This window comes from Monodelphis domestica, chromosome 2, assembly GCF_027887165.1.
Source record: "Monodelphis domestica isolate mMonDom1 chromosome 2, mMonDom1.pri, whole genome shotgun sequence".
NCBI classification, from domain to species: Eukaryota; Metazoa; Chordata; class Mammalia; order Didelphimorphia; family Didelphidae; genus Monodelphis; species Monodelphis domestica.
The window spans coordinates 509,824,094-509,836,950 of NC_077228.1; the positions used below are offsets into that span (position 1 = coordinate 509,824,094).

The window sequence follows — 12,857 nt, forward strand, 5'->3', positions numbered from 1 at the left end:
CAGGTGTGGAGGCACTTTTGCTCATCTGTCCTCATATGTGTGGTTTTCTGATTGCTCTTTCTTTTTTTAAATTAATTTGGAAATTTAGGATTAATTAATTAATTTAGAATATTTTTCCATGTTAACAAGATTTGTGTTCTTTCCCTCTCCTTCCCTCAGCACCCTCCCATAGCTGATGCGCAATTCCATTGGGTTTTACATGTGTCATTGATCAAGACCTATTTCCATACTTACACTAGGGTGATCATTTAGCGTCTACATCCCCAATCATATCCCCATTGAACCATATGATCAAGCAGGTGTTTTTCTTCTGTGTTTCTACTCCCACAGTTCTTTCTCTGGATGTGGCTATTATTCTTTCTCATAAGTCCCTCAGAATTGTCCTGGGTCATTGCATTGCTGCTAGTAGAGAAGTCCATTATGTACAATTGTGTCACAGTGTATCCATCTCTGTACAATGTTCTGATTCTGCTCCTCTCACTCTGCATCACTTCCTGGAGGTCGTTCCAGTTCACATGGAATTCCTCCACTATATCATTCCTTTTAGCACAATAGTATTCCATCACTAACAGATACCACAATTTGTCCAGCCATTCCCCAATTGAAGGGCATCCCCTCATTTTCCAATTTTTGGCCACCACAAAGAGCACAGCTATAAATATTTTGTACAAGTCTTTTCCCTATCATCTCTTTGGGATATAAACCCAGCGGTGCTATGGCTGGATCAAAGGGCAGACAGTCTTTTAGCGCCCTTTGGGCGTAGTTCCATATTGACCTCCAGAATGGTTGGACCAATTCACAACTCCACCAGCAGTGTATTAGTGTCCCAATTTTGCCACGTCCCCTCTAACATTTATTACTTTCCTTTGCTGTCATGTTAGCCACTGATTTGTCTTTCTTGAGATCAAGAGCATATATTTCTGGAAGAATAAGTGAGAAAGGCAACTCCTTGTCTCAGAAATACTTTTTCTTGGTGTGAAACTAAGTGACTCATACAAGGATCAAGGACATCCCTAGACCCTTAGCCTCATTAGCTCTATTTTCTAGCATGACCTTAGGAGATAGGTTTGGGCTGTGGATTCTTCTCCCTTTTTACAGATGGAGAAACTAAGGCAAAAAGGAGACTTTGATTCAACAAACCTTATTATACACCCAATGAATGCAAAACTCCGTTGTAGGTCCTAGGAGTATAAGGAGAAAAGTGGAATAGTCTTTGCCTTTAAGGAGTGTTCGTTGTACTTGAGTAGAACAACATAGACATAGATAAATTCTTAGATCAATAATAATACAAAATACATTAAAAGAAGCAGATCAGTAAACTCAGCAGACTGGAGAGGCTTATGTAGGAAGTGGCACTTGAGAGGTCCTTCCAAGAAGCTCAGGACTCTACAAGGCTGAATGGAGGAGGAAGTCTAGTCCAGACTTGGGGACCACCAGACAGCGAGGAGGGTGGGAGGTGGAACAGATGGGGGCAAACTACTAGGCTAGTCCAGCTTGGATGGGGCAGGCACAGAGAAAGACCAATAGGGACTGAGATTGAAAGGGAGACAGCCTGTGAGGTTTCTGTGGGCCAGGGCTTTAGAGGCAGTCAGGTACCCATGAAGATTTCTAAATAGGGAGAGGCCTTGTCAAAGCTGGGTTCTAGGAGCAGTTGTTTGACATCATAAAATGGCAGAGCCAGAAGGGAGCTTCGAGATCGTCCAACCTTCATTTTAAGGTGAGGAAGTGAAGGCCTAGAGAGGGGAGGGGATTTTGCCCCAAGCACACACACGGGGTGTGTGGTAAAACTTATCCACGTGCCCTGCCTTCTAGCCCAGCCCTGCTCCTGCAGAGTATTGCCCTGCTTGTCTAGATGGCCCTGGGATCGAGGGATGGCAGGCTTCATCCCTCCACCTTTAATCCAAGCTTCTGTTATGGCCATTGAGCCCATTTTACTTCTGGACTTAGTTCCAAAAGTACATCATACGCAGAAAAACATCCAGGAGGTCTCTAGCCAATTTGAAGGCTGTAGTTCATCGCCATGCTCCAGAAAAGCAGAATGGCCAGTGGACAGAGAGCCAGGCTGGAAATCTGAAGTGCCCTCCTGGACACACTTGGCTCTGTGACCCCGAGCCAGTCACTTAACCTCTGTGACTCCAGGCATCTCTCTAAGGCTATAAGTAGCAGAGTTGATGCTGCCCTGCCTTGGTGGAGGGGACGTTAGATCAGAGGACCAGCCCCTCTCTGTCCTGTTATCCCCTGAGCCTCACTGGCCGAGCCATCATCAGCTAGATCTTGGAGAATGTTACCAGAAGCCTGGGCAGCTGGGTGGTACAGAGGATAGAGGGCTGAGCCTGATTGAAATCTGGCCTTGGATACCTAATAGCTGGGTGACCCTGGACCAGTCCCTTCACCCTTTTTTGCCTCTGTTTCCTCATCTGTCAAATGAGCTGGAGAAAGAGATGGCAAAGCTCCCCAGTATCTTTGCCCAGAAAATTCTAAATGGGATCACAGAGAGTTGGATACAACTGAAACAGCTGAATAACAAAACAATCATCAGAAGCCTGTGTCCTCTGCCCATGGCAGAGGTTGAGGGGTTGTGGGGTAGATCATGGAGCCTTTGTCTTTGTTTTCCTGATTCAGCTCTCAAGTGTTGTAGGGAGATCCCCTGCCTCCCCGCAATAATGCCGATGGCAACCCCCAAATCCCCGACTAATAGTTCTGCATTTGATGAGCTCTCCTTCCCTTTCCAGTTCTTTGCTAGTATCAGAAGAGCATCTTTCCATGCTCCTGAGCCTATGGGTTCTCTTCCTCTTTCTTTGATCTCTTTCCAGGATAGATCTAGTGGTGATAACCCGGGGCCCAAATGGATCCACCTTTTGGGACTCTGGGGACAGTTCCCCACTGCTGTCTAGAATCAAATGTCTGGACCAGTTCACAGTTCCCCCAACACCCTATTAACACGCCTGTTTCCTCTTCTCCTGGGGCTTTTGGCCAGATCATCAAAAGAAGGCACAAGGAAGAGCTTAGATAATTACAGGTTTCTTCTCGATTACTCTGGGACCCCAGGGGCCCACGCTGGAAGAGACAGAGGGTCTGGACTGTACCAGAGAGGAGTGGGACAAACAGCAGGACAGAGGGTGTTTGTGCCAGGGGACCAGGGTGGCTGAAGGGAAGCAGTGAGGGATAAGATGGGGAGAATCCTACCTCCTAAATGCAGCACTGAGAGTGCCCTTGAGGAAATCTAAGCCCTATTTTACAGAGAAGGACACTGAGGCTCAGGGGAGTGATGAGTGCTCTCTTCCCTAAGGGCACTACACACAGAGGGGAACTGGGCCCTTCCCACTGCCCTCAAGCCCCTTGTTTTATAGGGAAGGACACTGAGGCTCAGGGGAGTGATGAGTGCTCTCTTCTCTAAGGGCACTACATACAGGGGGGAATTGGGCCCTTCCCACTGCCATCATGTTCAGATGATCGAGGCCCTTCTGGGCGAGGCTATGGCATTTGAATTTTAACCTGCAGGCAATGGAGACCCAATGAAGATTTATGGGGGTTGGGGGCAGACGTGTCCACATTTGTATTTTGGGGAATTAATCTGGCAGCAGGATGTGAGATAGCTAGATGGAAGGGGATGTGCCTGGAGACAGGTAATGCAGGGAGGCACCTGCCAGCCTGCTCTTGGGGCCCCTTCTGTGAGGGGACAATCATTTGTAACTCAGTCACTGTGTGAGGTCAGGATACTTGCTGTTGGCCAATGCATGAATGGCCTGAGGAATGTGAGGCCTCCTCCTCAAGGCCTGGAATGAAGAGAATGTCCCTCCCAAAGAGGCTCCAAGGGGTGTCTGTCCTGCCTGCCCAGGGGAGAGGTTGAAAAAGAGCAGGCAGCTTGAGGGGTGTTCCCTCTCCCCATTTTCTGCCCTCATGCCCCGTCTTCCCTGAAGGACCATCAGCTTCTTGGCAGCTGGGTCTTCTTTCTCAGATTCATTTTTTGTGAACTTAAGTCTTTTTTGGGGGGTCCTTAATCGATTCACTTTGGAGGTCTGTCCTGAGTAGAAGCACATGTTGTTAATAAATCCCCAAACTACATTTTTAGTCTTTCTCACTGTTCAGCAGCATTGTTCTCACAGGGCCCAGCCTTTTAGAGCATCCCACTGCTTCCCTCTGCTGAAGGGGCAGACCGAGGGTTGTCAGAGGCGGCCTGGGAGAGCGAGGTTACCCACAGGGGCCTTCGAGGCCCTTGACGGCCTCTTTTGACAAGGGTGAGTGATGGGAGGGCCAGAACGTGCTCCAGACCACCGACCAAGATCACTTCATCCTGTCTTCTTGCTTCCCCTATAGAATTCCCTGACCTTGCCATTTTCAGACCTTTCCCATATTGCTTGAGACCCCAGTCCCATATGTGCCTCCCTCAGCCTCAGCAGCTGACCTCATTTCCTATTTTCCTGAGAAAAATGGAGCCCTCAGGCTTGAGATTTCAGATCCTATTTACCCTTCCTGGCTCAGCCTTTGCACTAGCAGAGAGGTTTTCTGTCTCCGTCCCTTCTCTTCTTCCCATCCCATTGCAGAATCAGAGGAGGTATGGAAACTCCTGTCTTTGACGATGAACAGACTCACCTCCTCTCTCACCCTGGGACTGTCCTGGAGGGCTTAGCCTTATCGTGTGCATCTCGCCTCTTTCTTTCTGCTAGCTTCTTCCCCTTTCCCTAAAAACGTGGGTCATCCCTCCTTACACCATCACTCAGGCTCTCTCCTCTTCACTGCCAATATTGTGGAGTTTCCTTCTTTTGGAGTGAATATTCTGTATTCAATATCTTTATTTCTTTGTCATAATAGAAATGAACAAATGAACGAAAAAGGCTTTATTTTAGCGTCTGCCGTGTTCCACATTCTGTGCTAAGAAAGGCAAAACAATTCCTATCCTCATAAAGCTCACATTCTAATAGTAGAGGGCAGTGACATATATTTTAAACCCTCCCTTCCATCTTGGATTCAATACTGTGTACTGGTTCCAAGGCAGAAGAGTGGTAAGGGCTAGGCCATGGGGGTCAAGGGACTTGTCCAGGGTCACACAGCTGGGAAGTGTCTGAGGCCAGATTTGAATCCAGGACCTCCCCTCTCTAGGCCTGGCTCTCCATCCACTGAGCTATTCAGCTGCCCCAACCTCTTTCTCTCAGCCTGACCCCTAGTCCCACTTATCAGCCAGGAACCCTCAAGAAAGTCATTTCCATGACCACCAACCTAGTGCCTTTTCCCAGGCCTCATCCTGTTTAGCCTGCTTTGGGCCTTTGACATGGCTGACCGCAGGCTGCTCTTTGAATGTCTTCCCTTGATTTGGGGGCCCACTGTACTATCCTAGCCAACTTCCTGTCCATCAGAAACATCAGTACGTCTCTCCCCTTCATTTTCCTGCTCTGTGATCGGAGGGGATGGGATAATTGGATTACATTTCTAAATGGAAACCCAGCCTAGACTTTGACCTGGCAGAGTGTCCAGATGCTCTGCCTTGGCCTCATTGACTCCCAGAAGCCTCAGTGACGTGCCTCTGAGAGAGGAGGAAGAGGACACAAGAGGCTTTAAACGTTTAGGGCCCAAGAATGGAGACTTCAGCGCCAGAAGGGGCCTTCGGGACCATTTCATCTCACCCCCTTATCTTATAGAGGAGGACACCGAGGCCCAGACAGGCCATTTGGTAACAAGTGGCAGAGCAAGGATCCCTGTCCCGGGCTCTTGACATCGTTCCCTCAATGACACCTTTTAAGGGCCGGCTCTTCTCCAGGCTCTCTGCTAAGCACGGGGTGGTGTTTTCTCTCCCCTAGAACCACACGACATCTCCCCAGTTTAAGCATTGGCTTCCCTGAGCTCCACTTTGTAGAGAGGTAAACACTGGAGCCAGCTTGGGCAGGTGTGACACATGGAGGTTCTAGAAGGTGGCCAGTTCCGATAGCTGGAGATCCTGCGCCTGTGATTTGACAGAATTTCACATCGAGGCCGAGAGCCCAGGCGCAACAGTAAGGCTGTTGGGGAGGCTGCCAAGCATAGAGCCGGAGAGGGTAGCCTTGAGGGGAAGCTGATGCCCTGCCTGCCCTCACCAAGCGTCTTCCATCACGTTCTTGCACGCCAGCCTCCTGCCCTGGGCCCTGGGCTAATAGAGAGATGACTGGAGCCCACTCCTCACCCCCCACACTGCTGCCACTCCCTGGCCATCTCCATTACCGCGCTGCCCGCCCCCTTCCCCCACGTGCCCCCTCTGGTTCCAGGAGAATCGATCCTACGGTTCCTAGAGAGGACAAGGCTGTGGGCTGCCCCTAGCCGGCCCCCAAGCCGCCCGCATTCCACCCCATGCCCGCTGCCCGCCACGCCACCCTGGCCTCGTGGAAGAGTAGACGCTCCCTAAGGGCAGGACGTGGTTTGCTTTTTGCTTGGGTCTCCCCGGGACTCAGAGGAGGGCTGGCCACATCCTCCGTTAATGAGAGCGTCATTCCCTTCTTCCGCTGCACATCGCACAGGGTGAGAAGGTGCGTGGAGAAGCTGCAGCCCGCACCAGAGGAGAAAACAGCCCCGTGTACCATGCAAAGATGTTTTCCGTACAGTCATCCATATGCCGTGCAATAATAACTCGGGGCGTAGGAGCTGGCAGGGGCCTGAGGGACCACCGCACCGAGTTCCTTCATTTTACAGAAGAGGAAATTCCAGCCTAGAGAGAAGGAAATGGAAATGTAGTGTCGATGGCAGAAATGAGCCTGGAACCAACCCTCCCTGTCATAAGTATTAAAAAATGGAGAGAGTAAGATTGGGGGAACTAAGTGGCTCAGTGGATAGAGAGCCTGGCCTGGAGACGGGAGGCCCTGGGCTCAAATCTGGCCTCAGACACTTCTAGCTGGGTGACCCTGGGCAAGTCACTTCACTCCCATTGCCCAGCCCTTACTGCTCTTCCGCCTTGGAGCCAATGCACAATATTGACTCTATGATGGAAGGGAAGGGAGGAAGGAAAAGAGAGAGAGAGGGGTGAGGAGGAGGAGGGAGAGAGAGAGAAAAAAAACCAGAGAAATAGAGATGGGGGGTGGGGAGGAAGAGGAAGGAAGGGGAGGGAGAAAGAAGGGGGAATGAGAGAGAGAGAGAGAGAGACAGAGAGAGAGAGAGAGAGAGAGAGAGAGAGAGAGAGAGAGAGAGAGGAGGATAGCCTGTTTGCCTAGGGCAGTGTCCAGGAGGCTGCTGATTGCATATGAACCTCCACCTCTGACACCTGAAGATGTCACTGCACATGTCTCCTGATTCAGATGAACTTCTATGTGCGTGCACAGGGGACAGTGGCAGACATGGGGCACAGGCCCCACTCCCACAGGGTGGCTATGATGAGTCTTGACAAGGATGAACCTTTGGCCTCCCCAAGCGAGCAGACAGCACAACCCGGAGGGAAGAAGGTTTTCAAGGCTCTCCAGTCAGGTGCCGGGTCCTCTCCAGAGAACTGCACTCAGACATCTGGCTGCCACCCATCACTTGGGTCTGGCTGCTAGTGGCAGAGGACACCTCGGGGAGCTCATTCCCCTCCTGGGTGGTGCCACCCTCCTGGCGCCTATTTTTACAGCCATGCCTGCCAATGAGCATCCTGGGGAGTCTGACCTGGAGTTTGAAGTTCCTCGGCGTCTTTAGAATGCCTTCCTAAATACAATGTGTAGACACAGTTGGCCAAAAAAAAAAATCTCCCATTCACAATTGATGGACTAATCCGTGGCTGTCAGAGGAGACAACATTCTTGTCAGGAGGATTAGGACTAGAGCTGCCCTGAGTCAGGGGCTCTTCCCACTGGCGTGGGCGATTTTTTCCCCTTTTAATGAAATAGGATGTCGGCCCTGTTTGCAGGGAACTTAAGTCTGGTGGAAAGAAAGAGCCTTGAACTTGCAGCTGAAAGCCCTGGGTGGGAGTCCAGCTCGCCGCTTGACCAGTCACCTCATCTCTCTAAGCCTCGAGTTTCCCCTTCTGTGGCAATTAAACGTAATTTGGAAAGCAGCCTTTTAGGGTGTTAGCATAATGCTTGGCATTCATTGTCTTATTTGATCCTCATAACCAGTAAACTCTCCAGGGCTTCCTGCTCAGGCTCAAGGGGGCTCACTGGCTCGTGTGCCCCCCCCCCCCAGAGTGTCAGAGCTGGCATTCCAACCCAGAACTCGAGTGACTCCCGGGTCTAACCCAACATCCTCTTGACGTCTCAGAGGGCCACTTCCTGAGTGTCTCCAGCCACCGCTCACTCTCCATCTCCCCTTTACGGGTTACCTTCCTCCTTTAGAGTGTCAGCTCCCAGAGGGCAGGGGCCAGCTTGCTTCCTTGTTTCTTGGCCCCCACAGAGGGGGAAACTGAGGTTAAAAGATGTGGTCGCAGTCATGTAAGAGCACCCCAATCCTTCTGACCCCCAGCCAGCCTTCTTTCCCTAGTGCCAGGCTGCCCCTGGGTTTGGTTCCAGGACGCTGTGGATGGCCGTGGACTTGCCCAGAGTGAAACGACTCCCGCCTTTGCCCCTGGCCCTGGCAGAGTTTGGAAACCTTCTTCCACCTCCTCCAAATTCAGTGTTTTTCTGCTGCCCTCTGGCTGCTCAGAACATCCATTACAAGACCCCACCCAAGGCGACTTTTTCTCCTGGCTCCCGAGCTTCCAGCCTGGCCTGCAGGCAGCCCGAGTGCCCTCTGTAGGGTGGCATTCTCGTGCCTCCCTGCCATTCTCCGAGCCCCTCCCTCCCATAGGCACACCATGGCCTCTCCTTGAGAGCAGGGATGCGCAGACGCTTGTCTTGGGACCTCCAGCATGTAGCCCTGAGCTTGACCCAGCAGAAGAAATGCTTTTACAGTCATTCGTTCATTCCCCTGTTATTCTCCAAGCCAATCCCACCCATGCTCTGGAGGAGCACGTCTTTTAATACATTCTGCCCAAAATACGACATTTCTGTTCTCTGATACTCCTCTTGTGCCTCAGCTCTACTGTTTCCCTGGGCAGAGGTGATGCCCGTTCCTGTAGAGCCTACCTTGGTCTGAATTGTCCTGTTTTGTTTTGTTTTCTAACCCTTCCCTTCCATCTTAGAATCAATACTGAGTATTGTTTTCAAGGCAGAAGAGCGGTAAGGGCTAAACAATGGGAGGGTTAAATGACTTGCCCAGGGTCACACAGCTGGGAAGTCACATTTGAACCCAGGACCTCTCATTGCCAGACCTGACTCATAATCCACTGAGCCACCTAGCTGCCTCCTCTTCCTTTCTTTTTGGAAAGCCAGCTAGCCACCAGCTTCTTCCAGTTTCTTGGAATTCTGGGACCCTAGGGAAGAGAACCAGACCCCATAGAAGGTAAAATAAGTCATGGTGGTATAAAGATGCTCCTCAGGCCCATTCCTTGGCTGTGGAGATGCCCTTTTTTTCCTTTAGCGTAAAAATTATTTTTCATAAAGTCATTATTCAGTGGGAGCTTTCAGACTCTTCTGAGCCTCTTGCTTTTTCTCTTAGTGTATTGTTTACATTAATCTCTAATTTGTAGAATTTTGTTCTGGGGGAAGGGTAGGAAGTGGATAGGGCAGTAAAGGGGTTTATTATTATTATTATTATTTTAAACCCTTACCTTCTGTCTTAGAATCAATACTGTATATTGATTCCAAGGCAGAAGAGTGGTAAGGGCTAGGTAATGGGTTTAATGACTTGTCCAGAATCCCACAGCTAGGAAGTGTCTGAGGTCAGATTTGAACCCAGGACCTTCTGTTTCTGGGCCTGGCTCTCCATCCACTGAGTCACCCAGCTGCCAGAGGGGGTTCTTTTTGAGCAAAGGGGACTTGGCCTGTCCTAAGGCTGTCCCTGGGAGGTGTGGGGGGGGGCTGTTATCGTATAGTTGGAGAAGAAGAAAAAAAGGATAGAAAGAGAAGGGAGTTTCTGAATCGCCCTCTAAATCTGTAATTCAAGGGGAGCCAGGTGGGCAAGCCTCCCTTCTTGAGTAAATCAAAGTGCATCCCAAAGGGGGCAAGTTCCTGGTCAAGGGCTTCCTAGATCATGTCATGCAAGAATTGGTTGAAAGAACTAGAAAGAATTTATTCTGGAATAGAGATGGTTTTGTTTGTTTGTTTTTTAAACCCTTCCCTTCCCTCTTGGAATCAATACTGTGTATTGGTTCCAAGGCAGAAAAGAGAGAGAGAGACAGAGACAGAGACAGAGACAGAGACACAGAGAGAGAGAGAGAGAGAGAGAGAGACAGAGAGAGAGAGAGAGAGAGACAGAGAGACAGAGAGACAGAGAGACAGAGAGACAGAGAGACAGAGAGACAGAGAGACAGAGACAGAGACAGAGAGAGAGAGAGAGAGAGAGAGAGAGAGAGAGAGAGAGAGAAGAGAAGAGGAGAGAGGAGAGAGAGAGAGACAGAGAGAGAGAGAGAGAGAGAGAGAGAGAGAGGAAGGGAGGAAGGAAGGAAGGAAGGAAGGAAGGAAGGAAGGAAGGAAGGAAGGAAGGAAGGAAGGAAGGAAGGAAGGAAGGAAGGAAGGAAGGAAAGAAAAGAAAAGCTTAAATGTCTTGTTCAGCGAACATGCTGGATTCAACACAGAAGACACCAAAAAGTTCACAAAATCTCATTTAATGCACGTAGGATGTGTTAGGAGATAGCCACCCTCAGTAACACATTTCCTTCACAGGTTAGTCCCTTATTGGATTCATCTACTTATCCTAATAAGTGTGAACATCATTTCTGTGTTTATTCCCTTTGAAGACTGAAAATGGGGGGCAGGGCCTGCTGTTTTGGTGAGTTACAGAACGCCAGAGCGGCCTTTTTTAATATTTTGGCTCCATCCCCACAGAGACGTGGCACAAGGGCCAAATTACCCCGCAAAGGACTGGACCTCTATGAATAGTAAACCGCCCTGGGTTTCCCCAGCCCCCCTGAAAGGCTAGTCCTCTCAGCCAGGAGCTGGCAGGCAGGCGGGACGCGTGTCTGGGTGATACCTCTCTCAGGGAGCCCCCAAACGGGGATGCAGGACTGAGTCAGGGAGCCAGAAATGTCACGAGTAATCTGTCAGGATGCCCGCTCTGTGCCAGGATCTCTACCTTCTTTCTAAACTTCTACTTTCTGTCTTAGTATCTACTCTGAAACAGAAGAGCGGTAAGGACTAGAGTGTTAAGTGACTCTCCCCTTCACAACACTAGGAAATATCTTGAGGCTGGATTTGAATCTGGCTCTCTAGCCAGCTGCCCCCCTAAAATGGTATTGAATGACACGTGTAAAACCCAGTGGAACAGCTCGTTGGCTATGGGAAAGAACATGAATCATGGAACCATGGAAAAATATTCTAAATCAATTAATTAAATAAACATTTTCAAATCAAAAAATAAATAAAATGGTATTGAAATGCTAGTTTCAGTCAGGGGCAGCCCAAGGCCAGCCACTGGCTCCTTTTCATGGGAAGCCTGGGAACACTGTTATTCTCTCCTGATTTTCCTCAGCCACCGGCTCGCTGAGGGCAAGGCCAGCGTCCTCGGGGCCTTGCTGGGTGGGGGGTCGGCCGATGGCTCCCTGCCGGACAGAGCTGAGGTCTAGCCCGTCTTTGTGTCTCCTCTTTCCTCCCAGGCATCCCCACCCTCATCGTGCTGGACCCAAAGGGGGAGCTGATCACCCGGCAGGGGCGGGTGGAGGTGCTCAATGACGAGGACTGCCGGGAGTTCCCGTGGCACCCCAAGCCGGTGCTGGAGCTGTCCGACTCGAACGCCGTGCAGCTCAACGAGGGCCCGTGCCTCGTCCTCTTCGTAGGTACGGAGCGGGGAGGAGGGCGGGGGGGGGGGGGGGAGGGGGGGCTGCTGACCGGGCCAGCCTTTGTCTCTTGCTTTCGACCCCAATGGTTTATTCCCGGCTCCATTGATGTCCAGCTGAGAACAGGCAGGCCAGGGCTGCCGACTGTAACTGACAGGCAACTGACAGAGGCCTTGCTCGGGGAGGCAGGCTGGTGCGCCCCAGCCAGCCGGGGGGAGTCTCTGGCCCTTCCAGGCCTCTGGAGACCTAGAGGGCGGCTCTGCCTAAAGCTTTTTCTTCTCCTGAACTACTGATCCTGGGTGTCAGGAGGAGCCGGCCAAGGCGCAGCCCCAGGTGGGGATGACGGCGGAGAGAGACCTCCCAAGCTCTTCCTCCTTTCCCCCAGCCCTTTGGGGAGCGCTCCAGGGGTGCCCCTCCCCCAGACCCCGCAGATTCAAGGGAAATAAGTTAAGCACTCGGTGAAGCAAGCGCAGGAAGCCAGTCTAGTGGAGCTCTCCAGCTGCATCAGCAACTCTGTCCCTCTGCTCTCAGAGGGCGAGGCCCAGAGTCGAGGTGACTCGTCCTAAGGTAATGCTGGCAGGAAGTGGTAGAACGGAGACTGGAACTCGGGGCTCCTTCCAGGGAGTCCCTGCAGCCTAGCTCAGGAGAGGATATACCTTCCCCACCCACCCACCAGGCCTGAATCACTTGGCTCATTGGAAGGGACATTGACTGAGCCACAGTCACATCTGTGTCTTCCCCAGATCCCGCGTCACTCCCGATGGACAACCAGGGGTCGGAGACCAGTCAGAGGAGGTCCTGAGGACCTCCCCGGGGAGGAAGGGACCCTGGAGCCCCAACTCTGTTTTACAGAAAAGGGGATGGAGGCGCAGGGGGCTGAGAGACTCAGCTGGGGCCAGCTTGTGAGAGAGAGAAGGTTCAAGCCCAGGCAGCTCTCCCCTATACCAGGCTGCTTTTCATTGGCATCCCCACAGACCAGCTTCCATGGTGTGCCTAGGTGTGATCACAGGAGGAGAGTGGCAGGTCCCAGAGGGTCCGAGGAGCCGCCCAGGGAAGGGTCTGGGTCACCAGGTGGTGGTTAGAAGGGGCAGGGATGAACCTCAGAAGCCTAGGGGTCC

At 51.3% G+C, this 12,857-nt stretch overlaps 1 protein-coding gene across 1 annotated transcript in view; it reads left to right on the forward strand.

Annotated features, from left to right (window-relative positions):
- The window catches only part of NXN (nucleoredoxin), a 184,456-nt gene that overhangs the window by 164,948 nt on the left and 6,651 nt on the right, over positions 1-12,857 (forward strand). The window contains exon 6 of the mRNA XM_056819591.1: positions 11,560-11,739. Coding sequence (XP_056675569.1) covers positions 11,560-11,739 — 180 coding nt within the window. The remainder of the gene's footprint in view (positions 1-11,559; positions 11,740-12,857) is intronic.